General features: G+C 52.8%; 9 protein-coding genes across 9 annotated transcripts; 1 reads left to right on the top strand and 8 right to left on the bottom strand.

The window, feature by feature from the left end:
- Positions 1-348: 348 nt before the first annotated feature.
- On the bottom strand, positions 349-2,109 carry B0T26DRAFT_651899 (acyl-CoA dehydrogenase/oxidase; the record flags this gene model as incomplete). Its single annotated transcript, XM_060438317.1, has 3 exons — positions 349-1,584; positions 1,644-1,921; positions 1,995-2,109. The coding sequence occupies 3 exons, from the start codon at positions 2,107-2,109 to the stop codon at positions 349-351; spliced, it is 1,629 nt and encodes a 542-aa protein (XP_060294320.1).
- Positions 2,110-3,006: 897 nt separating this feature from the next.
- B0T26DRAFT_715880 (PIN domain-like protein) lies at positions 3,007-4,793 on the bottom strand. Its single transcript, XM_060442255.1, has 4 exons — positions 4,472-4,793; positions 4,415-4,419; positions 3,796-4,357; positions 3,007-3,727 (listed from the first exon to the last, which is right to left on the bottom strand). Exons 1-4 carry the CDS (start codon positions 4,568-4,570, stop codon positions 3,206-3,208), a joined length of 1,188 nt encoding a protein of 395 aa, XP_060294319.1. The 5' UTR covers positions 4,571-4,793; the 3' UTR covers positions 3,007-3,205.
- Positions 4,794-4,895: 102 nt separating this feature from the next.
- On the bottom strand, positions 4,896-5,423 carry B0T26DRAFT_350921 (uncharacterized protein). The gene has a single exon (XM_060434556.1). It carries the CDS (start codon positions 5,230-5,232, stop codon positions 4,960-4,962), a length of 273 nt encoding a protein of 90 aa, XP_060294318.1. The 5' UTR covers positions 5,233-5,423; the 3' UTR covers positions 4,896-4,959.
- A 107-nt stretch (positions 5,424-5,530) lies between these two features.
- B0T26DRAFT_741864 (ferric reductase NAD binding domain-containing protein) lies at positions 5,531-7,389 on the bottom strand (the record flags this gene model as incomplete). Its single annotated transcript, XM_060444025.1, has 3 exons — positions 5,531-5,564; positions 5,618-7,135; positions 7,202-7,389. The coding sequence occupies 3 exons, from the start codon at positions 7,387-7,389 to the stop codon at positions 5,531-5,533; spliced, it is 1,740 nt and encodes a 579-aa protein (XP_060294317.1).
- A 3,647-nt stretch (positions 7,390-11,036) lies between these two features.
- B0T26DRAFT_741862 (putative glutaryl-CoA dehydrogenase) lies at positions 11,037-14,118 on the bottom strand (the record flags this gene model as incomplete). Its single annotated transcript, XM_060444024.1, has 8 exons — positions 11,037-11,176; positions 11,229-11,412; positions 11,524-11,553; positions 11,673-11,718; positions 12,731-12,773; positions 12,823-13,242; positions 13,282-13,848; positions 13,905-14,118. The coding sequence occupies 8 exons, from the start codon at positions 14,116-14,118 to the stop codon at positions 11,037-11,039; spliced, it is 1,644 nt and encodes a 547-aa protein (XP_060294316.1).
- Positions 14,119-16,068: 1,950 nt separating this feature from the next.
- Positions 16,069-16,820, bottom strand: B0T26DRAFT_650891 (integral membrane protein S linking to the trans Golgi network-domain-containing protein; the record flags this gene model as incomplete). The annotated part of the gene is made up of 2 exons (XM_060438223.1): positions 16,069-16,459; positions 16,570-16,820. The coding sequence occupies 2 exons, from the start codon at positions 16,818-16,820 to the stop codon at positions 16,069-16,071; spliced, it is 642 nt and encodes a 213-aa protein (XP_060294315.1).
- Positions 16,821-17,764: 944 nt separating this feature from the next.
- B0T26DRAFT_741860 (oxidoreductase-like protein) lies at positions 17,765-18,269 on the top strand (the record flags this gene model as incomplete). Its single annotated transcript, XM_060444023.1, has 2 exons — positions 17,765-17,998; positions 18,150-18,269. The coding sequence occupies 2 exons, from the start codon at positions 17,765-17,767 to the stop codon at positions 18,267-18,269; spliced, it is 354 nt and encodes a 117-aa protein (XP_060294314.1).
- Positions 18,270-19,096: 827 nt separating this feature from the next.
- Positions 19,097-22,918, bottom strand: B0T26DRAFT_350503 (uncharacterized protein). Its single transcript, XM_060434555.1, has 3 exons — positions 21,406-22,918; positions 20,382-21,351; positions 19,097-20,325 (listed from the first exon to the last, which is right to left on the bottom strand). The coding sequence occupies exons 1-3, from the start codon at positions 22,575-22,577 to the stop codon at positions 19,342-19,344; spliced, it is 3,126 nt and encodes a 1,041-aa protein (XP_060294313.1). The 5' UTR covers positions 22,578-22,918; the 3' UTR covers positions 19,097-19,341.
- B0T26DRAFT_715853 (uncharacterized protein) lies at positions 22,591-23,020 on the bottom strand (the record flags this gene model as incomplete). Its single annotated transcript, XM_060442254.1, has 1 exon — positions 22,591-23,020. A coding segment is annotated over exon 1 (211 nt), but the record flags the coding sequence as incomplete, so codon positions are not given.
- Positions 23,021-23,455: the final 435 nt, after the last annotated feature.

Below are 23,455 nucleotides of genomic sequence, written 5' to 3'. Positions count from 1 at the left end.
CAACACCTCTAACATTGCGATGAACTGAATCTCACTAGTGTATTTCAACTAGACTTCATGTCTGAAATCTCTGCCGGGCGTAGCAAACCCCCCTACAAGTGGTGAAACTTTTGGTGTCGGGGCAACTCAGGATTGAGTGCCTCCTTTTTACCAACTCATCGAAGCTAGCATTGTAAGAAAGATATGACAAAGTGTTCATAATTGATTTATATCCAGTATGTAATTATTCTCTAGGCTCTCGCTGAAGTGACGTGTAGAAATGCGACAAAAGAAAGAGAAATAGCAGTAATACAATCACAGTACTCCAATGTACATGCTCCTTTTCTGTCCCCACCGATCCACTGCCCCCTAGAGCTTCATGCCCAGCATTTTTGCCACCTTCATACTCTGGCGTATGCTCAAGTCGAGCATGATCTCTTCGCTTCCGCCGGGAATTGCGTAAGCCCGGACATCACGGTACAGGCGCTCAACCTTGCCACCCTGTCCACCACGTGAGTAGGACAACCCGCCAAATATCTGAGAAGCCTCACGGGCGCAGAACTCAAACGTCACAGTTGCCTGAGCCTTGAGACTAGCAATAGGGCCGCCCAGGCGAAGCATAGCCTCGGTCTCGCCCATCTTCTCGCACTGGTAGATGACGTTCTCAAGCCAGTTGTAGCTGGCTTCGATCTGGCGCGCCATGTGTGCCAGCTTGAGGCGGATGACAGGATGGTCGATAAGCTTCTTGCCGAACGTCTTGCGCTTGTTCGCATACTTGACCGACTCCTCATAACACACACGAGAGAATCGAAGGCACTGGATGATGATGCCGATGCGCTCGTGGTTGAAGTTGGTCATAATAACCTTGAATCCCTGATGCTCCTTGCCGATCAGGTTCTCTACGGGGACCTTGACATCTTCGAAAGTGATGTATGTGGTGCCGCTAGACCAAACGCCCTGGCAATCCATGCGGCGTGTGGAGACGCCACCAAAGTCACGCTCGATGAGCAGAAGACTGACGCCGTTCATGCCTGGGCCCCCGGTACGCACTGCCGTAGTGAAATAGTCGCACCAGATGCCATTGGTGATCCACTTCTTCTCGCCGTTCACGATGTAGTGTTTCCCATCATCGGTGAGCTTAGCCTCGCAGGAAAGATTGGCTACATCGCTTCCAGCGTCGGGCTCGGTGATGGCCAGGCAGATACGCTTGTCGCCGTTGAGGATTCCAGGAAGGACGCGGTCAACGACAGACTTCTTGCCAAACTTGACGAGGGGTGGGCACCCGATACCAAAGCCGCCAATCAGGTTCCACACAAAGCCACCAGAGCCGGTACGGCTCAGCTCGTCCGTCAGCAGCATCTCGTGGAACAGGTCCCATTTCTCAACAGGCACCGACTGAATTGGGTTGTTGACATAATCCTTCTGGTAGTGAATTCCGAGAAGTCCCGCCAGATAGCCGCGCCGACCCATCTCCTTGTAGATTTCCGCAGGAACCGTCTTCTTCTCGTCCCACTCGGTGACATGGGGCTCAATCTCGGTTTCGACCCACTCACGAACCTCGGCGCGGAGAGCGGCGTGGGTCTCATTGAAATAGGGGGAGTGATGCTACAAACGTTTAACGTTAGAAGCATGTTCGCATAGCTGGATATAAGTCCTCGGCTTACGCTTTGATACCAGCTAGGGTCGGCGAAGGGAATCTGTTGACCAAAGGGCTCTAAGGCTTCGGCATCCTCGGCCGGGGCGGTAGTCGGGGCCGCAGCCGCGAGCGCGGCTTTGGGCTTTTGCACGGGCTTTGGCGCCTCGGTGGCGGGCTTAGGCTTGCTGTCTAGCGAGCCGATCTGCAGTTGCTTCTGGTACTTTTTGAGGATTCCCTCGTTATGGTACTTCCAGAACTGCTTGGACGCATCTTTCCCGGCAACCCGCTGGAGGATCTTCTTGCCGCCTGTTCACGATTCACATTAGAAAATTATACTTTAGCAGCATTGTAGGCTGACCCACAAATGGGCGATGCATACCTGGGTGGTCGTCCTGGAACTTTGTGAGATCATAAACGTCTCCGTCGACGACGATCCACAGCGAGTCGGACTTGCTGTGGGATGACACCTCGGCCTGGCTGAAGGTTTTGGACATGTTGCCGGTGGGGTATAATGGTGGAATGCAATGTGGAATTGTCAAACTGAGAAGTGAGGTAACTGTGCGGGAAGGGAAAGTCCTGCTGAAGAGGAAAGGGACTGTTCAATAAAGGGCTGCGCTCCTCTCGAAAATGGCTGCGCCGGTTTAAAGCGGCCGGCGAAACGCGAGACATGCAATCACATGCAATGACCGAACTGCGTCAGAGTTGCGAAGACCGCCCGCGGATTCTGTGCCATTTGGAGCCATGGTACCCCACTAGCGAGGACCGTCATTCCCGGGCATGGGTTACGCGGGGGGTAAGCGTACGCCTAGAACAGCGCTTTGTCAAATGAGTGCAAGAGAGCGATGAGAAAAGTGGGCTTCAGCCCCTTGTCTCTGGGGAAAGCTCCCCCCCCACTGCGGAGAGATCATGTGCTCCCAAAACAGGCCGAACGCGTTCGGCAGCCTTCGGGCTGCGACCTTCAATAATGAACCAATCGCCGCGTCCCGGATTACCACTTTCTATGCCGAGGCAACTTCCACGGTTTCCAGGTTCTACTGAAGTTTTGGCTCCGGCGACTGGTGCGCTGCAATTGGCTGGGGTACAAGATCAAGGGGGGTGTTTCCACCGTAGTACCGCCCTTGCTGTCCTTTTGTGCTTGATGGACGCAGTATTTCCCCACACTATATGAACTCGCCCAACAGGGAGGACTGGTGCCTCGACGGAGTGCGCAGGATAGATACGTAAGGCATCTCCTCGTATATCGCATGCAGTTCGGAGGACTGAGGTGATCACCAGGTACACTCTAACACAGGCACCTTGGCCGCCAGTACGGTTCGGCGTTCAGTGCTCGAAGTGCGGTGGCCACCTTGAAGTCCTCACAGGCGCCAGGTAGACTAGACATGAAAGAACACTACCAAAATGATCAATGTTAATACGTATAGTGCTATCCCGACAGAGCTATCGTAGCAATATTACCGATCCATCCAATACTCCCCGTGCCGAAATTATCACATGTATCCGTACCCATCCGTAGTCCATACACGTCTAGGCAGCGGCCTAACTACCTAGCTCCAAGCCCGAATTTCAACGGCTGAGTGAGGCGCCGTCCAGTTAGGCTGTGCCACGGGGTTTCGCCTTCGCCTTCGCCTTCTCTTTCTTATCCTCCTTAAGCTTCTTCTTTTTGGCCTCATTTTGCTCCTCGAGCTTCCGCTTGTGCGACTTCTTCTCCTCCTCTGTCTTGGGGATTGCCTTGAAGAAGCCTTCGATTCTGGACTGTTGGGAGCTCTTCATATTCTTTTCCAATCGCGCCCCGCCGGCTCGCACCCGGTCCTCCGAGAAACCTTTCTCGTGAACTAGAAATTGCACAAGCCCGTCCATATCTGGCTTCTCCCACTTGAAATCGCACAGCGGATCGTCGGCCTGTCGGACTTCGGGCGAGAAGAAAAGCTCACGAGCGTCCTCGAATGGCCAGTCTTCCGGAATCGTGTACTTGGATTTCGGATCATTCTTCATGAATTCGACTACCTTCTCCAGTGTCCCATGGTCGCGAATAAGCTTTAGCGCCGTGGTTGGACCAACCTTTGGGATTGGATCTAGGTAGTCGCATCCTAGGAGAATGCAGAGATCGACAAACTAGACAAGCAAACCGGTGAGAAAACATGTGACAAAAGCAACGCTTGTAATATCCATGCTGCACATACCTGGTCTCTCTGCATGTTCAAGCCCTCCAGAACTTTGTCTAGGTGGATCTCCTGGATGGGCTCCTTTCGCTGCTCGCTGAAGGTCAGGTGGCGCAAAAGGATAGGCGTGTTGAAGCAGAGAGTGTCCATGTCCTCGCTTGCCGCTGCGTATACCTTTCCGGCCCGTGCGAGAACCGCACACTGTGCCTCAGCTTCGGTCGGCGCGATAATGTAAGGGATGCCCATGAGCTTGAGAAGTCGTTGGCACTCTGCGTTGTGTTCCCTGGTGACACGAACAGTTCTACGCGAGAACTTCTCGACCTCCTCGGCGGTACCGGTCTCTTTGGCTTCCTCGAGCCCCTCGTTCGCCTCCTGCTTTCTCTGGAACCGTTTTGCCAGTTCGCCCGACTTCAGCTTGGGCGGAGCGCCGTCGAAGACGTAGAGTGGCTTGATACCATTCTCGACGATACGCAGTGTGCGATAGAACATTCCCATCAAATGAGACGTCGTTTCGCCGCTCTCGTTTGTTAGCTGCTGGCCATCGGATCGAACCGCGATCAGGAAGCTGTATATGCTCATTGACCTGCAGAGAGTCAGAAAGAGAACAACCAAACAACCAGGTTACTTCAAAGATTCGTACGCGTCCTATAGGCTGTCAATGAGAAGAATAGAAGACAAAAGAATGGTGCGAGCCTACAATAGCAACTTTCCGGCCAAACTGGTTTTTTATTTCGCCTTCCTTGACTGCATCTGGAGCCTCGTCCTTGATGATGGAAAATAGCTGTTTGATACCCATCTTCAAACCGATTTCTTCACCGCAGTTTGGTTGCAGAGATGAATTTCGCTTGGGCAGTGTTAGAGGTCGAGAGGTTTTGGGAGTTCTGGCGGACTCGACATGCCAATGAGCTCAGCTTTTGGACGCGTGAGGAACGCGCTCCAAGTCGTGGCGCGGCTCGTGGCGCGGCCGGCATGAGAGTGGTGGGGTAATTAAACCCCCTGCACACAGTAATTTACCGTTACACTTAACACTATACCGTATTGTCTACTCGGCACGGAATAATCTTTCTCACCTCTTATATGAACATAGGTTATTATTACCTTACCTTGGTAGTCGACGTGGACTATCATAACTATCCGGATCCCCTATTTTCTGTGGAGTGTCATGCTTTGCATGGATGCTGTGTGTCATTTATTTTTACTTGGTATACTATTCCAAATCGTAACCCTATCACCCTCTACGTAGATACAAGAATAAAAGACCACATATGTACCCAACAGCAACACCCTACTCCCTAACCAAATATATATAGTCAATCCCCTATCCAAATGCGCTTCCGAAAACTTGGGCGCCTGACCCGGGAGTAGGTCCGAGGACGACGACGATGCAAAAATATACAGAACACAGCTATGGCCCACCCAAGTCGGCATTCGATATGCGTTCGATACGCTATCTAACATCCCCCATAGTCTAGATGACCCGCCACCTGAAATGGATGCGTGTCGGACGTTGAACTGGTATGTGTGACGTCGTTGTACTAAGAAGCCTTGCTACCCAAGTGTGACTGCTTCTATCCTGCTTCTTTTGCAGGACTGATATTTTGTGATAACATCTGTTGGTATCGAGACGAGTAGGCCTGCGGAATCAGCTCTCTGCGACCCGCGCATTTGCTGGGAAGAAGAAATTTGGAATTCAATATCTCTCCAAAGCGCTGGCGCCGAAACCAATCCGGAATATGAGAACTGGAATGAGATTGATCTAGAAATTCTCTTTTCCCCAAACAAAGTTAAACCTATATTCGAATTAGCACATGTACTTTGCAGAATGGAAACCATTGGGCCTTACCCAGGCTCGCTGTATTTGTTGCAGAATATATGCAGCGTGCTACCCAGGCCCTTGGGGCCGCAGAAGAAGACTCCGGCTTCGGATGGTGTGTGGAGTTTCCTTATGCCTCTGAAAATCATATCCCAGTTAGGCCGCCCGAAGTTGGTCGGTGACCGGAGGCCGGTAATTGTATCTTTATCGGCGTTGGCGTCATTGATCATGATATTTGTGGCGTCGTCAGCCTTGATCTTTGCCGTCAGGTAAGTATGAATCTCGATGCGGTTGTCCACGTCCTGGGCCTCAATGGCGAGAAGAAGTGATCGAAACCATTCGAACGACCCAAAGTCGCGGCAGATCCAGAAGAAGTAGACTTTACTCAGCCTCGTCTTCTTCTGTGGGTAGTTCATCCGGTACCAGATCGACTTGAGGATGGACGCAAAAGGCGTGACACCAATACCAGCCCCGCACAGCACCGAAACCTCATACTTGAACACGTCCTCGGAAGCGGAGCCAAACGGGCCATCAATATAGACGCGTGGCAGAACCCTTCGGAGTGCAGGATCGACCTCGTCGTTGTCCTGGTTCACACCGACAACCTTGGACGAGTCCCCCTTCTTCTTGTCGAATTCGCAACCCAAAGCCTCAGCAACCGCCCTAGTAAAGTCGCCCACCACGCGTACATGGATGGAGATGTAGTCCTCCTCTGGCGCACTGGTCAGGGTGAAAGGGTGATACTGCCAGAGTGACACGGCAGGGCAACAGAAGAAGATGTACTGTCCGGCCCTTGTCTTTGTGTGCTCCTTCTTGATTTGGATCTCGCACACATTGCTCGGGTGCTGGATGACCTTGGAGATGTAGGTCCTATGCCGACCGCGGATCTCGCGAGCAACCCGCTCAGCAAGGTAGGCAAAGCCGCCGTACATCCAGTACTGCCAGAAGACACCAATTGCCTGGGTGCCGATCGAAACGCAGAAGGGCGCAAAGTCGGGCTGGATCATGCAGAAGGCTCCATGGAAGGACCAAAACAAAAAGAATATGATGAACATGTGGTGAGTGTACCAGAATCGTTCATAGTTGGCCCGCCGCGTTTTCTCGATGGAAGTTATCACCATGCCAGTGAGTGCAATCAGCATCACATAACCTGACCAACCCGGACCAGTCACAAAGTTTGCCAGGAGCCAGCCGTAGAAGCCAAGGTTATTTTTGGCTGCTATTTGGGCGAAGTTGTTCCAGTGGGCAATCGTGTGGACCCACGAGAAGAAGAAGATAGACCAAGCGGTCGTAATGTGAAATGTGATGTTCTTGTCGAATTGGATGATTCCATTTAGAGGTGTTTGACGGGCGAGCGAGATCAGCGTGCGGCAAACCGGAAAGAGAACCAAGGCGACATCGACGTGGAGAACAAGCGCCGAGGATCGGGCAATCATGTATGTCGGCCCAAACGTATCCCTCGCGACTTGGAGGTTGTCCTTGACCGCAAAGTTGACAAATCCAAACGCGAAGACGATTGCGTGGAGGATGATGAAGATAAAAACAAAACTATGACGGTCAGCCCACACTTCTCTTCGTTTGGAGCTGACTTGTGGCCGGGTTTTCTTGACCTACATTCGGCGATACCCCTCGTTCACCATCCAACGATCAAACTTTTCCCTTGGAGTGAGGTCTTTTTGCTTCTCCTGGGTCATCTCGCCCGAAAGCAACATGCGCGTGAGCGGCGTCCATCTTGCTCGCTCAGACTGTTGCTTCAGCGACCCTATGCTACTCCTATTATCGTATCCGCCGTATCCGGCCATGAGGACGAGTTGTTTGTCGTCGCGTTGTCGAGGTGTCTGACACTTCCTTCTGTAAGCCGTCCAGAGAGCACCGGCGAGTCGGGTCGCCGTCCCCCTTTTCCGAGTTCCTCTTCACTAGCACCTCCACAAGGGAAAGCGTGGTGCCCGCCTCTTTCTATATTTCCAGATTATGCGCCGGGCGACAGAATGGAGAAAGACGTTCGTATTCAGAGCCTGCTGAACTGTTTGGACAGACCCATCTAAGCGGCAGTCGAAGAAGAGAAGGGCGCACCCAGGCGCGACGTAACACGGTCTGGGAAATGAGTGAATATTGAAGCCTGATGATGCCGCGATGCAGGTGAACGGTCAGCAATGGGCAGCTGGGTACATGCACGCAGCGAGGAAGTAAAGGAGAGAAGGGGAGGACGAAGCACCCGTGGGAAGAGGGTTTGGATATGAGAGGTGCCAAGAGACAGGGCACTTGGAAACGTGAGGCGATTTCCGTAGATCATACCTGTCCGCAAATGCCTGCATACAGGCGGCTGCGATCCTAGAGTTCACCCTATCAGGGGGAGGCAGGCGAAAGGAAAGCCGACAGAGCGTGTCGGTGAGGAGGGAGGCTCTTGGCAACTGACTCGGGACGATGAACAGCGAGTCGGCGGCCACGGGGAAGTCGTGGGACGGTAGGACCAGACGCAGACCTGGAACCATTTCAGGGGGGGTGTGTGGGGATAGACGACGGCAAGGGCGGTTTGAGGCTTTGATGTTTTGAGCCTCCAGGGTGCCAACGGGGCCGGGGTATGCAAGGTACCTGTGGAAACCGCCCTTCACTTCCATTGCTCCTCCCCCACCGACCGGCCGGGACCAGGTGGGAGGATTGCCGGTGCAGTAGTGCACAGAGGAAATAGAGCAGGAGAGTCGAACCACCTGCATCTTGGGCAGGTACCACCACCCGACCAACGGGCTAGTTCGAGGCTGGAACGTGGGCCGCACCCCTCCCCATGTTGCCCATCGAAACAAAAGAGGCCGAATATTAGGTGCTAAATATTCGACGGTTCCACCGGCTTTCTCGGCTTACCTTACCTTAAACTAGTCCCTACAGGTGTCATAATCCGCTACCATTCCTCTACAGAGCCAAGATGCATTAAAGACCAAAGGTCGACGGCATCGGCAGTTCCCGTCACTCAGGATGAGGAAAGATGTGGACTGCATGTACTTCGAACTTCGTCATACAAGAATTGGTCCCACCAAAAAACACCTCTTAGGTGGCCACGAGTCATTGACACAAGTCTGGCAAGTCTGGAGCGAGAATTTACCAACATCCACCTCAGGCGCTGGTGTGACCGATTATAGCTAGGCTTGGCGCCCTGTTGGTAGATGGCGTTTTGGTGGGACTGATCGTCAGCCCAGACAGGGTATGAAGTGGAGAATGACACCACTTCGAGGATATCAACATTCCTTCTGAAGGGTTATTAGAGCCGAGTGCGAGGTTATTCCATGCTTGCTTCGCGGCCTAGTGAGTTAATCGCATGGCGGAGGAAACGCTGTGATATTCTGTACACTAGGACGGAGCAAGGTATCTTATCTTAGGCTGTTGCAGGGGCCGCCAAGGAGTGCCTCAGAAGGAGCAAACTCGACCAAGAGGGCCAATAATTGGTCGAGGGACGGTCTTGGCAGTTCGGTCGGCTACGCCCGTGTTGCGCTTGCTGTTTCGGCTGGGGCATTCTGATACACGGGCTGGGATTGGGTTTGGCATCGTTGCACGTTAGCAATGCCTAATGCTTTTTGTGACGCCTCATCTTATTAGCTCGGCGGGTCCCCATGTCAAAAGCCGTTGAAGCGCGTCCTCGCGGCGATACTGCCGGGGAATTCTGATACCAGCGATTCGCTAGGCACAAGGATCGCATTCGTCGTTGACCGGCAGCCGACCGACAAATGATTGAATGGCCAAATACCTTCAGGTTTCTTATTATCGAATCTTCACTACCAAGGCACCTACTTACCCACACCATTTTCACCACATAGAGAAAATTGTCTAATACAAAAAAGTGCAATGGGATACTGTTCACCACTTTTAAAACCCCTCGGCCAGCCTTGACGAATGATGATACGCCTGTAAACCGGTACCTTATAACCATCTACCTAGAGCCTAAGCTAAGCCTATAGGACGTCACTGTTCGGGTTTTCTGGGTTTCACGACGAGCTCAGGTAAACTAGGTATTTACTACGGAATGGTGTACTCGTAACCCATGAGCTTCGGTTCAATCTGAACCTGTATCCATCTAGCAAGTGGATGTCTGTGACATTGCGGGCGGCTGCTCGTAGCCTATTATTTACGGCGAGGCATTTCGAAACGACCGCCATGGCTGGGGTCGACCCATCACATCTGGTATATAAAAAGGCCAGTCCTTTTTATTCCCCCCCCCCCCCCCCGGTCTTCACGAACGGCCAAGATAAGGTGCCCTTAAAAACAAGATGTGCTCCATCCTAGCCAGGTAGCGTTTTGAGGCCCAAGTGAGTCCTGCCAACCTACCTTGATTTTAGTTGGCTATTGAGGGTCACTTTCTATTCGTCCTGTATACGTGGTACGAAGTACCATAGCAGATATATTTGCTTTCGTCTACTCTAAGAGCGACTTTCATCTATCACCAAATGACAGCAAATATAGAAACAAGTGATGTACTTCCGTCCAAGTCCGAGGCAAGATCCGCAATCATTGGGCTGATCTACTCGCAACATTTCACCTAACTAGCTGGCTAACAGGACGTCACTACTTCATGTAAGTTTCTTGAAGACACTTTAGGAAATCAGGTTACCATAGGGACCGGGCAGGGAAAAATAGAGAGAATATCATGTCCAGCTCTTGACAATACCAAGACCTGCTATAGCATATCAAGGTGCGATCATTTCTGACACGATTCGACCAACTCTATTTCCTGGCGACGCACAGCTAGTATGGAGGACAGAGGCAGAAGAGGATCGATCGCTGGCGAGAGAAGAATGAAGCGAACCTATCGGACACCACAACTAGCTAAAGGAGAAGAACAAGCCAGCGTTCCCATAATTAATGGCGAACCAGACTAGAACTCACATGGTATATAAGAACCTATTTGTTCATATCAAGTGGACCTAGTGAACCGGTGCTTAAGCCACTTCCATCTTCCCCCTTTTCCTTGGCCGTATAAGGGTGAATGTGTGGCCTCCAATTATGACAGTCACCATTCTGAGAAAGTGCTGCCATCGTCACCACAAACCAAAATAGCCCTCGAGACTTGAACAACTGGGACTCAAAACTTGCTAGGCAGCCACTGCCAGACCCGCCAGATTAAAGAACGTAAGACGCTGTTCCATGGGCTAAGGCAACCAAATATGAGTGCAGGCTATGGAAACAGCTATAGTTCCTGAGTTGCTCAATGTAATGTGCAGTAATGTGCACGGGGCACCACCATCCACCTCAGTCTGTCGCCCAACAAGGAAAAATCTTGGTTCTCGGTTCTTACTCCTGTATCCCCTTCCACAGACACATCCAGATTGTGTCAAACGAGGATAGCCTACCAAACGACGGAGCTTCGCACAACGGCAAGACTATGATTGCTGACCGACAAAATATGTGTGAAAAGGAGAATCATCTCCCGCCGTAGGCCCATAACGCCCTCCTTGCCAAAACGCTAAATAGCATACTTCCGGGTCCACTCGCGCGCTGTCGCCTCGTACTTTGCGCGGTCTGTCTTGTACACATGGGCAATCTCAGGCACGAGAGGGTCATCCGGGTTCGGGTCCGTCAGCATCGAGCAGATGGAGAGCAGCACTACATCTCGATTAGAATACAATACGAAATAAGGACTGGGGTCGTGATTTACCCTTGGAGATGGTCAATGCTGGGCTCCACTGGTCTCGCAAAATGTCCAGGCAGATGCTGCCGTTGGCATTGATGTTGGGGTGGTAGATACGGGTGGTGAAGTTGATCTTGGGTGGCTTGAACGGGTAGTCGGTTGGGAATGTGATGGCAAGGAAAAATACGCCAGAGGAGTATGGTGAATCACTCTACAACGAAGCGGTTAGTGCACAGATACTAGGAAGTCCAGGAACGATGGCTTTGATTTCCGACACAAACGGGCAGCGCAAGGAACCGAAAACAATAGCGGGACGTCTTACCGGGCCCATAATCGTGGCTTGCCAGTGGAACTAGGTGCAAATATATATTAGCAGAGTCTCGAGGACAGTTCGAGACGTACAGGCCGCCCGCTCGTGCCATATGCGCCAGCATGTCTCGGCTTATAAGAGGCGGTGTGTGTATTTCGTACCAGGTCTTCGCCTATCGGCCCGGCCGAGCATGATGAGGGAGGATCGCTACGAGACAGAATGTTAGCATCGCGAAGATTATTGTTCAGTATTCGTTGAGGCTTGTCTGGAACGCTTGGAACCCAGCCGGTGTTGGCCTCGCGAATGCGATAACAACCCCGCCCGCGGTCCCGACTCCACCAAAGGAGCGGGTGGGAGACTGATGACGATGGAAATGCGAAAGAGAGTGTTGTAAGGGTCTTAATGATGCGACATACCGGCCGAGGTCAGTGAGTTCCTTGTTAATTCGCTTCAGAGCCATCTTCGGCTATGGATATGTGTTGCGCGCTTTGTTTCTGGAGTTGAGCGTCGGGTCGAGGGGTTGGAGGCCTGCTGGAACAAGGCTGGGTCAGCAAGGGCTGTGGTGGAAATGCAGAGAATCCGAATGAACCGGTGCGTCAGACAGCGGTTTGCAAGCAAAAACAGTCGACGCAAGGAGGGAATTATAAGGAATCCCGGGAATATGGATCTTACTAGGAGGAGAAAGAAGATTTTTAGTTGCGCCCGAGCACCGGTGAAGATCGCTGGAGATGAGGATTGATTCCAAGTTGGCGAAGGTTAGGTTGTAAGAGGAGTGGGAGGGGGGAAATGGGCGGACCAGGAAAGGTGGATTTTAGGCGCCCCAACCGGCCTTAGGACAAAAGCTGAGAGGCCTGGGGCGATAGGAGTGCTAGGATTTTCCAGGCGGCTGCGGTCGCTTCTGGGCCGGATTTTGGCGCCTAACCCACGCAGGAAACGCAGGAAACGCCACCCATTACATAATCAAAGGTTTTCTACTAGTGATTACGCTCCTGATCATCGGATGTTTGCTTTGGCAACCTAACTAGCCTTTCGGGGTGTAGGTTTTTTGGCCACCCACCAACCGGAAACGTGAGAGTCATCCTTTGCAAGCACCTTATGGAAGCTGACTTCATGACTCCTGCTTTACTTCAATTACTCAATACCTAATAATCAAGAGCAAAAAAGTCTCTCTAACTCACGATAGTTGGCATTCACGACCGCTTCTATCACCAAATATTACACAAAAGCTTGCAAACCAGTGATTGCCCTTCCGATTATAAGGCCTATTTTGAGTTAGATTGCTTCATCACCCAGCAGCAGAATCAAACTCACTGTGAATGTCACTTTGCCCCTCATAAGTCTGGGTGACAAAGAGATTTGCCACATGCCGACCGATCCCGTACTCGTCGCTCACTGCGTTTCCTCCAAATATCTCCTGCAAGAGGCGGGCATTTTGGAGGGCTTTATCGCAGTTCTGACGCTTTATCATGCTAATAATTTCGGGGGTTGCCTTGCCTTGATCCTTGAGGCGGCCAACCTGGATTGCGGCGATAGTACCATACGCCGCGTCTGTGGCGGCGTCGGCCAGTTTCTTCTGGACCAGCTGATACTTGGCGATCGGGTTGCCATGAAACTGCTTCCGTTCGAGCGCGTATGTTCTTGCCCTCGAAATGCAGTCCTCGAGGGCGCCCATGGTGCCAAAAGCAATGCCATACCTTGCGCTATTCAGGCATGTGAAGGGACCACGAAGGCCTTCCACGTCCGGAAACACATTCTCCTGTCGAACCGGACAGTCATCCAGCTGGATCATGCCTGTAATCGAGGCCCTCAAGCCGTTCTTGTTCTTGATCGCAGGCGTTTCTAACGTGCCAGGTGGGCAGTCTCTCCGGTCTACCAAGAACCCGCGTATCTTGCCAGTCTCTTGAAGCTTGGCCCATACAAGCAGCACGTCCGCAATGGGAGAGTTGGTGATCCAGGTCTTCGCTCCGCTAAGAAGAAAGGAGCCTTGCTTTCGGGGGTGCGGCCGTGCAGTTGTCTCCATCGACCCGGGATCGCTGCCATGGTCTGGCTCGGTAAGCCCAAAGGCACCAAGTAGCTTTCCCTTGGCCATATCCGGGAGGTAGCGCTCCTTCAACTCGGCTGTACCAAAGTCGTTGATGCCGCCCATGACGAGCGACGACTGCACCGACATTCCACTCCGGTACCCGCTGTCGACGCGCTCAACCGCGCGGGTAATCAGTCCTCCTGCAACGGTCGAGACACCAGCACAGTCGTAACCGCTAATAGTGGCACCAAGAAGGCCTAGCTCGCCCATCTCGCGGAGGATACTGGGATCATAGTGCTCGTCGCGGTACGCCTCTACATCTTCGTTAGAATGCCAAGAGTGACGAGAGCTGTGGGTATGTTGACCATACGCAACACGCGTGGCAGGAGTCGTTCTTGGCAGTAACGCTCTGCTGTCTCGGAGATGACCAACTCGTCGCTTGTCAGGAGGCTCTTGGACGCAAGAGGGTCCTCCCACTCGAACTGTAGGCCAGCGGACGAAGACGCGAAGCCACGCACATTACGCGTAGACAGGGCCCGAAGGCGATCTACGCGTAGATGTCGCATGTAAAGAAGGCGCGACATTGTCAATCGAGACTGTTCTGCAGCTACCAGATCGAGTTACGAGAAGCCATTGTCGTTCAACCACCATCGAGGTTTCCACCACAGCTAATTCCCCGCCGCTAGCCGAGCGCCAGCTGCGATTCCGGTGTTCTCCGTTAAGTTAAACGCGAGTTGCTAGCGAGTTGATCCTTCCTCTTTGAGTCAAGCGCAAAACAGCAACCCTAACCCTTATAAGCTACGAAAAGCATTGCCTCTTCAGAAGTTCCAGGAGCAACCCTGCGGAAGTGCGAGGCACACACAATGTGCTCATTACTGGAACTGTCCATGTGCCCTATCATGACAATGCTTCTAAACGGACTCCCCTGACCTACTGGTATTATGGAGGAAAGTTGAACCGAGCTCTTACCAGGCAGATGTTCCACTGAGGTACCTATGTACTTAAGGTATATGCTAGACCTAAGGTAGGGGGGGTAGCTGTTTCTCGCAGAGGAAGATGGAGGCACTTACCTGAAGATTCAAGAACATGGAATTTTAACTCATGGGGGGCTGGCACTCCGGCTTCGTACCTTGGGTAAGATGAGTCCACTGCATGATAAAAGTCCTTCCTACCTACCTTTGCTAGGTATCGTACCTAGTAGGTAAACACCTGGAATTCGCCCAAGGTTATCTTGCTGTCTTTTCTAGTCTATTTTTCAGATCGTTCGATCGTATCCCTCTTTGTGTCAATATTCCTAGATACACCCCTTCTTCCTTATTTTGAACAGAACAAAATGATATTCTGTAAATCCGCGATCAACGACTAAGCACAGCATATATCCGGTTTACCCGACCCGCTAGTCCCTGTCTAGAACTTCCAGTTTGTCGTGAACCGGTGTCGTTGGACTCACCCACCCCATTTCCAAAGGGCAATGACTCGGGCAACATATGAAAGCACAGCTCGGCACCAGAGCAGCATCCTTCCCGGTGCTGGAGAGGGAAGCCCATATCCCCCTTTGGACCAGTGCCAGGCGCGGAGAGGCAACTTTTCGCTCGACTTGGCCTCTTGTCCAGAATTCGGGAGGAGAAGCCAGGAGAGCGATGGCGGAGGTGAAGATTGGGTATAGCTGCACTTTCTCGTGTGGAAAACCACGTTGGGTTGCTGATCTATCCCAGAGAACTATTCGAGGGAACCAACCCAGTCACGTCCAACGTGCGGCTCGTTCTATGCGTTCCTTTGGTCGGATATTCCAGCGCTCGAAATCCGGCTCCGTGAGCACACACGTGCCTGGACATTTGAGTCGAGACGGAAGGGAGCGCCGCCGCCGGAGCCGAGATTTCTACGAGGCTTTCTCCGAGCCTGCTGGTTATATTTCACCGTTTCACTCTCCGCAGTCAAGACCAGGCACGATCGCTCTTGCTGGCATGATGATAGCAACCGCCGAGCTTGATCGGCTAACTTCCAAGGCTGACAATCTGGACAGGTCCAGAATCTTGGGCCGGCAGCACCTTAGACATAGAAGTAACTCCATGACAGATATGCCGCCGTGTACACACAATACCCAGGACGGGACGCGGAGCGAGTTTTCTGCATCTCCGGACCTAGTCATCAACGTATTCGTCCCTTTCGCGCCCTCCAACACTCCAGTGAATTCTCAACCCCAGCCCGGCTCATGACAATGCACTTAAGTTCAAGAAAACCCGCTCGTGCGAGTGCCTGTGTGCCAGTCATCCCATCTCACAGCACAATTCGCAGCTGGGACGAGTGTCTGTCACCAGGGGCCAACCTCGGAGAAGCGAGGGTTAATAGAGCTGGTTGGTCGCATGAGATCTGTCCGCAAGACACTGGTGGGATCGAGAACATGGGTAGCATGATTCGTAACATAGGGTATCGTCAGCCGTAAATAGGACGTTGTTTACTCGTACAACCTAAACGCCACGCAAAACATATAAATGACCCTGCCAAGGGACATACACTATACATACAACCTTGATCTATCCGCCGGTGTTATTGGCCAAATCGGCCATCTCATAGTCGCCGGCCCCGTCTCTTCCTCGGCCGCGTCCCCTCCCCCGTGAAAATCCTTGCTCCTCGTCCCCAGCATTGTCATCTCCTACCCCTAAGCCCCCCTCATTGCTCCCGCCAGCGGCAGCATTCGAGCTGTTCCCACCAAACGATATTGGCTTCAACTCCCGATGCCGGCAACCCCACGTGGCAAGACCAATAGAAACGGCGCTCGCGGCTATCATTGCCAGCCACCATGCCGTATGGCGCGGTAGTTGCCCCGTGTACAGAGTCACAATGACAAGGTGCACCGCATGTAGCGACAGAGCAAAATCTAGCACAAGTTTGGAGCGCCCGACGAGGAGAACGATAGCGATTGCCCTGCCGCAGAGAGAAGGAAGGGTCAGTGAGATTTCACTACCCGTCAGGAACATGGAGCCCAATGAGGCTTTGCGCGCGCGAACTGAGGTGGATAAAATGGAAACACGTACATTAGCAGCCCACCGTTTAAAATCCAAATAAACCCCATCAGCCAGCCTTGGGCTGAATCGCCGCGTACGGCCGCCCATCCAAAGACCAGGTCAGCACTGAACCGCGTCCCAGCGACCAGAGTATTAAAGAACATTAGGACCATCGCGGCTGCGTAGTAAAGGCCTTGCAGGGCTGCGATCTGGCTAAGTATCTTCAGCGGCGGGAGTTCTGTGAGGGCCCCCGAGCGGGGGGGCCGTCGTCGGCGAGCCATCGCTGGCTATGGGCTGATGTTGTCGCGAGCCTTGGCTGTCGCGCTAAGGGCGGAGAGAGAAGCGTTCTTGCGGCTTTGTAGCGGTCGCTGCTATCTTGGAATCATGGCCTCTCGATAAACGGTTTGCTTGTTGCCAGTCCGCCGTGCCTCCTGGGGCCGGACTAAAGAAGCAGCTCGAGGTGTCGTGGAGGAGTTGAAGCTCGTCGGGTGGCAAAAAGGGAGAGAGTCCCAAAGGCTGACAAGAGTTGCGCCGGGCTGCTGGAAACTCGTTGACGTTAGAGACGATAAATGGAGGACCGAGAGGTGTTGAACAGGGGAGGTTAATTTGATAAGGTACCTGACGAGTTATGAAGGCGCGACGGTGGGACTATGTTGGCCTTAATTTACAATTACCGATCTGTCAAGAATGCCGAGAAATGCACTCCCGCCCGCATGCTAAGACAAGTATGGAAAATACCGTAACGTTAAATCTTGCGCCACTTGTATTATGTAATGGTAATTGTCATACGAAGATGACAACTCCATACGCCATGAAGAAATTTCAGTCCAAGTCCTTGAACTATCACTACAGCATTCTATAGAGCAGCAGCAGCGAATGTATTTAGCTCAGGAAGTAGATCATATATATTGCATGCTTCACAATACAAACGGCTTTGCGAGTAGCTAAAATTTGGGTATCCATTCTTGAAATTGCTGGATTAAGTTTCAGTACGTGATACGCGCATTACCATCATATCAGTTCCCTGCTCTATGAGCTACCCGTACCAGACCTTCAGGCCATATCAATTACCTACCAAATCCATGGTACAATTTGGCGCAGGCCAGGCAAGTACAACACAACCCACCTCTCGGCGTCAAAAGCATTCGAGCTCCGAGTCAGCGCACAGCAGCCGCCGCAACAACCCGAACCAAAGTCGACGACCCGAAACCCCCGGTTCCCCAAGATGGGCATCCTCGGCCTGTTCCAGAGCGAGTCCGACAAGCGGGCGTCAGAGATAAGGGCGGGCGCCGTCGTGCCGACTCGCGCTGAGCGGAAGAGATGCTGGGAGGCGCGGGACGACTACTTTGCCTGCTTGGACGCGAGCGGCATCGTGGACCCCCTCAAGGACGAGAAGAAGGCTGCCAAGGCCTGCGCACACGAGTCGACGCAATTTGAGCGCGACTGCGCAACCCAATGGGTGGGTAGCGCTCTGAGCTCTTTTCTCTCGCGTCTCGCCTCGCCTCCCGTCTCCAAGCCCTTCTTCCTTGTAGGCATGGAAAGAGGCGCAAAATCCTGGAGAGAAAGCTGGTTGCTCATGTGGGACGAAAGGCTGATTGAACATCTGATAGGTCACATACTTCAAGAAGTGGAGGGTGCAAGACATACAGAAAAAGGCACGTTTAAAGGAGCTAGAGGCTCAAGGGGCAAATAAGCTCGACGTCGCGACCGACTTTACGGCCCGCAAGTGAATGCCGGACGGGGTTTCTCTCTCCTTTAGCTCTCATGCTCTAAGAAGCGGCATCGTGAAGACTTACAGGGTGTACAACAACCATGTGTCATAATAGGTGTGAATAGATGTGGTAGGATGCGTTGCGACCTTTGTGCGAATCGTAGGGATATCAAGAACCTATCTCCAACTTCCCAGGCTCTTCTTGTCATTGCTGTAGCTACGCTAATATAACAGATGGTTAACGTCTACTTGCGAGCCTTGGGCGACATTGATTACTTGGTTCGACTCGCAATACGTGACGTAGACTACGTATAGGTCTATTGAGCGATGAATCTATCAGGTATCTCAGTAGCTATATACATGCGCCGCGCTCTGTTAATCTACAGGGCTATGATGAGGTGCTCTGAGGTGCTCCTGCCCGGTCTTCCTCAGCGCTGTTTCCACCCACTAGTTCTATCTAGTACACGTGTGCAAGCAAGTCCTGGTGGACAATAAACTCGAAATTGAACTAAAAGAAGCAACGACGAGGAGATTTGAACGAGGAAACGTGAGGCAGGTCTCGATGAGTCCGCATTAGGGCCAACAGGTCCATTCCTTCCCATTGGGCATCAAACCACCTTGTCAATGGTTTACCATGGTCGATAGTGGTCGTTTGTTTAATAAATTCGCCGGCCATGAGAGGCAATGAAAATGAGGAAAATCCAAACCGGAAAATGAAAGGACAAAAGACGCGGGGATATGTAACAGAGAATGCGACGAACGAAAAAAGGAAACCAGGTTATGCCGTCGATTGGTAACATGACTTCCAAGTAATTAACTGCAGAGGCAAAACAGCAGGCGTCCCACCTTGCCTGCCTCTCAGCTTTCTTCTTTCCCCGTCCACGCGTCGGTCTTCAAACTCGTCTCTAGTCAAGGCTGCCTTGATTGTAGTCGGTGTTGTCACCTGGACGAAAGGTGGATGGTATTGTCTCTAAAAACCGAAGACGAACCAACTCCCACCGTTTCTGTGCCAATTCTTCCTCAGAATGTCTTGCACTTTCCCTCGGCAAGGTAGCTCCAGGATCGTCAAGCGTCGCCACAGTGTCATCGCCCTACGACACGTTTTGGGACGACGCGAGGTCGGCATTGGGGAGCGGAGGTAGAGCCTTGTCCAGACTGTCTCGACTGAGCTGTGATCGAACATTGAGCGACTTCTGAGACCCAGAAGCGCTCCTCAGGCCCGCGCCATTTCCTGCAGCGTTGCCGACCCCGTACCCGCTGTCAGCGCTTTCTGGCTTCAGAAGTATATTGTACCCATGTCCCGTCTTGGGCGGAGTGGGTGGCGGACGCCCTTTGTTACCGTTGACATGTCCTCCGAGTACGGGGTGACCAAATCCTGGCTCTATTTCCACCCCATCCTTAACTGGTGTCAATGGCCTGATGTCATCTCCGCTGCTGGCATGGCTATTCCGACTACGATCTCCAGTCGAGCCACCTTCTGCAGCCTCCTCCAAGACTGGCAGAATAGTAGCTTGACTCGCAAGAGCCGACTCTCTCCGTTCAGCTGCCGAGGCAGCGGAAAGGTGGCCATGCTTGGAAGATCCTGAGCCGCCGACCGGAGGACTAATGGCCAAAGTCCTTAGTGTCCTTTCAGGCATATCGTCCTCTGTCGTACGAGCCTCCGTTTTTCGGGTCTCGTGTTCGGCCCGTTCCGCTGCGGTTCCCAAGTCTGGCACCGCTATCCTTGCTGACAGGGGTGAAGGAGGCGAAGGAGGCCGGTAGTTTGGAACGGGAGGAATAGCGTTTGACGAGCGGTGGCGAGTACTATTGCTCCAGCCACCTGCTGGTTGTGGGTCGTCCAACGTCGCCGCCGCCGCCGCCGCCGCCGCCGCCGCCGCCTCTGCTTCTGCTGCCGCTGCCGCTGCCGCCGCATCCTTTTCCTGGGCCGCTCTAGTTGCTTCCTCCGGGGACATAGTAATACCAGAAATGAAGTTCAGGAACCTTTCGCCGTATTCGTGTGGTGGGAGAGCAGATATTTGATGACTATCGCTGGAGAGACCCTTCCAAAAATGCTCTAATTTCTTGATAATTCCATACTACAAACACCGTCAGTTAGAACGTAAATGATGAATCGATTAGCGAACAGACTTACGTGAGTAAGGCAGTCAATTACTCCCAGGTAGTAAATTTCGTCTCCCGGGTGATTGTCTTCGTGGGTAGCTCGGAATCCACCATCGTCTTGGTTGAAAACGAACCCAGGCCGGTTATGTCCTTCTCCGAGCTCATCGGGCATCCGGCTACTTGTCTCGCCCATTGGAACTGGTCTCTCAGCCTTGATCATTTGCCGCAACTCTCTCGCTTTGCGTTGGCTTTCCAGTTTTGATGGGGTTCGCATGAGGACCGAATGAGGATCTGAATCATCAGGCACGTCCCCCCCTGGATTAAAAACGCGGAGAGTCTTGCCTCGCAGGTTCTCTTCGTTACCCCTCTCAAGGTCGTGAATACCTATTAAAAGGGAGTAATCCATGATCTGCAATTTTTGCAACAAAGAAACGTCCCGGTATAGTTGGCTGAGGAAGAGTTGCTTCTTCTGGATGCCAAGCTCAAGATGCTGGTTCCGCCGTAACCAGTTCAAGTCTTTCAATGTGGCTCTGGGGTTCTTCTCTAGGTCGTCTTCTTTGAAGTCTCGGCCAATGGTCGAGCCCTTCAGGTCGAACGTCTGGTGGATGTCCCTGTGCGGAGGGAATAGGTTGTTCATGACAACAAAGTGAATCTTTTTCCCATAAGGCATTTTGACTCGATGAAGCCCATAGAACTGGGAGAGAAGAGTGTTGGGATTTTCAGTGACGTGCTGGTAATAATTCTTCAATATCTTGCGGAGAAACTTGTGCTCGGCGTGGTGGATTGTCTTGATGATGTACTTGTAATCACGGGAGAAGTAGAAAAAGCTTCCGCTCTTTCCCGGAGATCCAAGTTCCGACAGAATATACTTGCCAGTCAGTGACATGAGATAGTCTGCCGGATCCAGTCGAAAGAGAGCGCGCAGATGGCGGAAGACCCAGGGAGCGTAGTCCTTAAACTTGAAGTCATACTTGGCTGATGGAACCAGCTCGTTTCCAGCACTTTGTGAGTGTTAGTACGAATCGCACAAATGAGGGCCGTGTGTAAAGACTTACATATCGAAAGTGGACTTCTGCTTGACTTGAAAATCCACGTCAGTCAACGGGCGATCGAGTTTCGCATTGGTTCTTGACACGGCAACACGAATACCGGTGAGCATATTGTAGGCAGTCACCCAGTTCGCATGTGTCTCGTCCACCTTCGTCCCAACCAGGACTCTGTCGTCATCCTCGATCTCTCTCCTCCTTCGCTTGCTGGCCCTTTTTTGCCTGTACGCCTCTGCCCACCGCAGGGCATCTTCGTCTGGCACAACCTCGTCGCGTGGCATATCCGAATGAATCGATCGCGTGTTTCTTCTAGCCAAACTAAGCGAAGGCCTCCGTCCACCCCCAACAGCGGAGGTAGGCGAGAACCGGCCACTCGAAAAGCCAGTGTCTGCGCCCTCGCGCGAGCCACGAGTTGAGGCAGCCTTGGGCACCTCTAGCGTGTGACGATGTTTGAGCCCGCCGCCTGGCGGTAGCAAGGCACCAGAAGAAGTGGGATTTGTCCCGGCAGGGTTGAACACCGGGGGGGAGGAATATCGGTGCGGTGCGTGCTGGGCCTTCTGACCCGAGTCTGGGACTGTTCCAGTAGCCAATGAAGACGAACTGACAGCCGGAAGTCCCATAAAAACCCCCTGTGAGGGAGATGCCGACGAAGGAGGAACACCGTTCTCAGTGGGGCGAGCATCCCCCTTATTTCCCGACTGCAGGTCCATATCGACCGGCGAGTGCGGCATGGAAGCCCCTGGGCTAGAAATAAGGGAGGTACGTAGACCTGCATCCCTAGAGCTCGGTGCGGGCGACCCATCTCCGTTCACCTTTTGTGCCGAGACCGGCAACGGGACCGTCAGATCTGCCAAGGTTGTAGAGATGGCGTTTGGCAGCGCCTTCCTGTTTACGCCGTTCACGCCTCCGGCTGGACTTCCATTCTGCAGCGTATTCATGCTTAACGGCTGCGACCAGTCCTCATTTGCCTGCGGCCGTGTGTCAGACACGTCAGAGGTGTGAGTCGAGTTTGTCGAGGCCTCGTCAAAGCTCTCACTTGACGTGTGTGAGTGTGGCTGGCGTGGGATGTGTCCATTGACTTTTCCGTGGGAGAGGCCGTAGCGGCTCGCTGGGTCCAAGTGCACGACGCCCGAGGTTTGCGAGTAGATTGCCGAATTTTCGTCGGTCAGGAAAGAGGGCATCTCGGGGATCAAATACACCTAGAGTTTGGGCAAAGGCTACTCAATGAGCGATGTTCGTGGTTATAGGCGGCTGACAGCGGCGCACATACTGGAATAGGGGGAATCGGTTCGATGTCCTTGTCCGCTGTGGACGGGGGGGGGGAAAGCAGCGTAGCTCTAATTGCGGTCGTTGTGGTTTGCGCGAGATCTCCTTGCTCTACTCCTTTTGCTCGATCCGACAACGAGCGCTTGGCGGGAACACCCAATGGCATTCAGCAGACGCGAGCTAGCGAACAATTGGAAGGGCAAATTGGTGTCGGCATCGCTCCGCAGAGATAATCTGCAGCGGGAAACACCGCGATGGCAATATGCGGTCGATGGGATGAAGGGTCTTGCGGTGGGCTGGCGAAGGACGGACGCGGAGCGTTTCCCAGATTTCCCGAGATTCGTGTTGATGGGAAGGCAGTGACAACGGAGCTGGGGCTAGGCTGGGTGCGGTAGAGAGCAACCTAAGATTTCAGGCCTACAGCGCTGAGCTGTCGGGCCTGTTGTCCTGGAGTCCTGGAGCCCGTCCTGGAGCCCGTCCTGGACAGCGACCCCGCTACCCTGATTGAAGCACAGCCCGGGAAACGGGTCCCCTAAGAACCCGTTACAGGCCTCTAAAGGCCCATAACCTCCAGCCGGGTATGTCAGCTTCATCCCATCTAAGATTTTGAGGGCAGCACTGTAATTAATAGCCTAGGGTGAGCAGACACCAGGGAGTCAACGGATGGGCGACTTTCTATTTGGATCCTCCATTCCCAACTAGATATCGACGTTGCCTTCCAGTTTTGATGTACTTGAAAGCTCATGTAGGGTACTCCGAACGGGAATCTGGAACCAACCGCAACTTCCCAGGT

Source organism: Lasiosphaeria miniovina (assembly GCF_030549165.1).
Source record: "Lasiosphaeria miniovina strain SMH2392-1A chromosome Unknown B0T26scaffold_5, whole genome shotgun sequence".
Taxonomy (NCBI): Eukaryota; Fungi; Ascomycota; class Sordariomycetes; order Sordariales; family Lasiosphaeriaceae; genus Lasiosphaeria; species Lasiosphaeria miniovina.
This window is presented reverse-complemented; position numbering and strand designations above follow the sequence as displayed.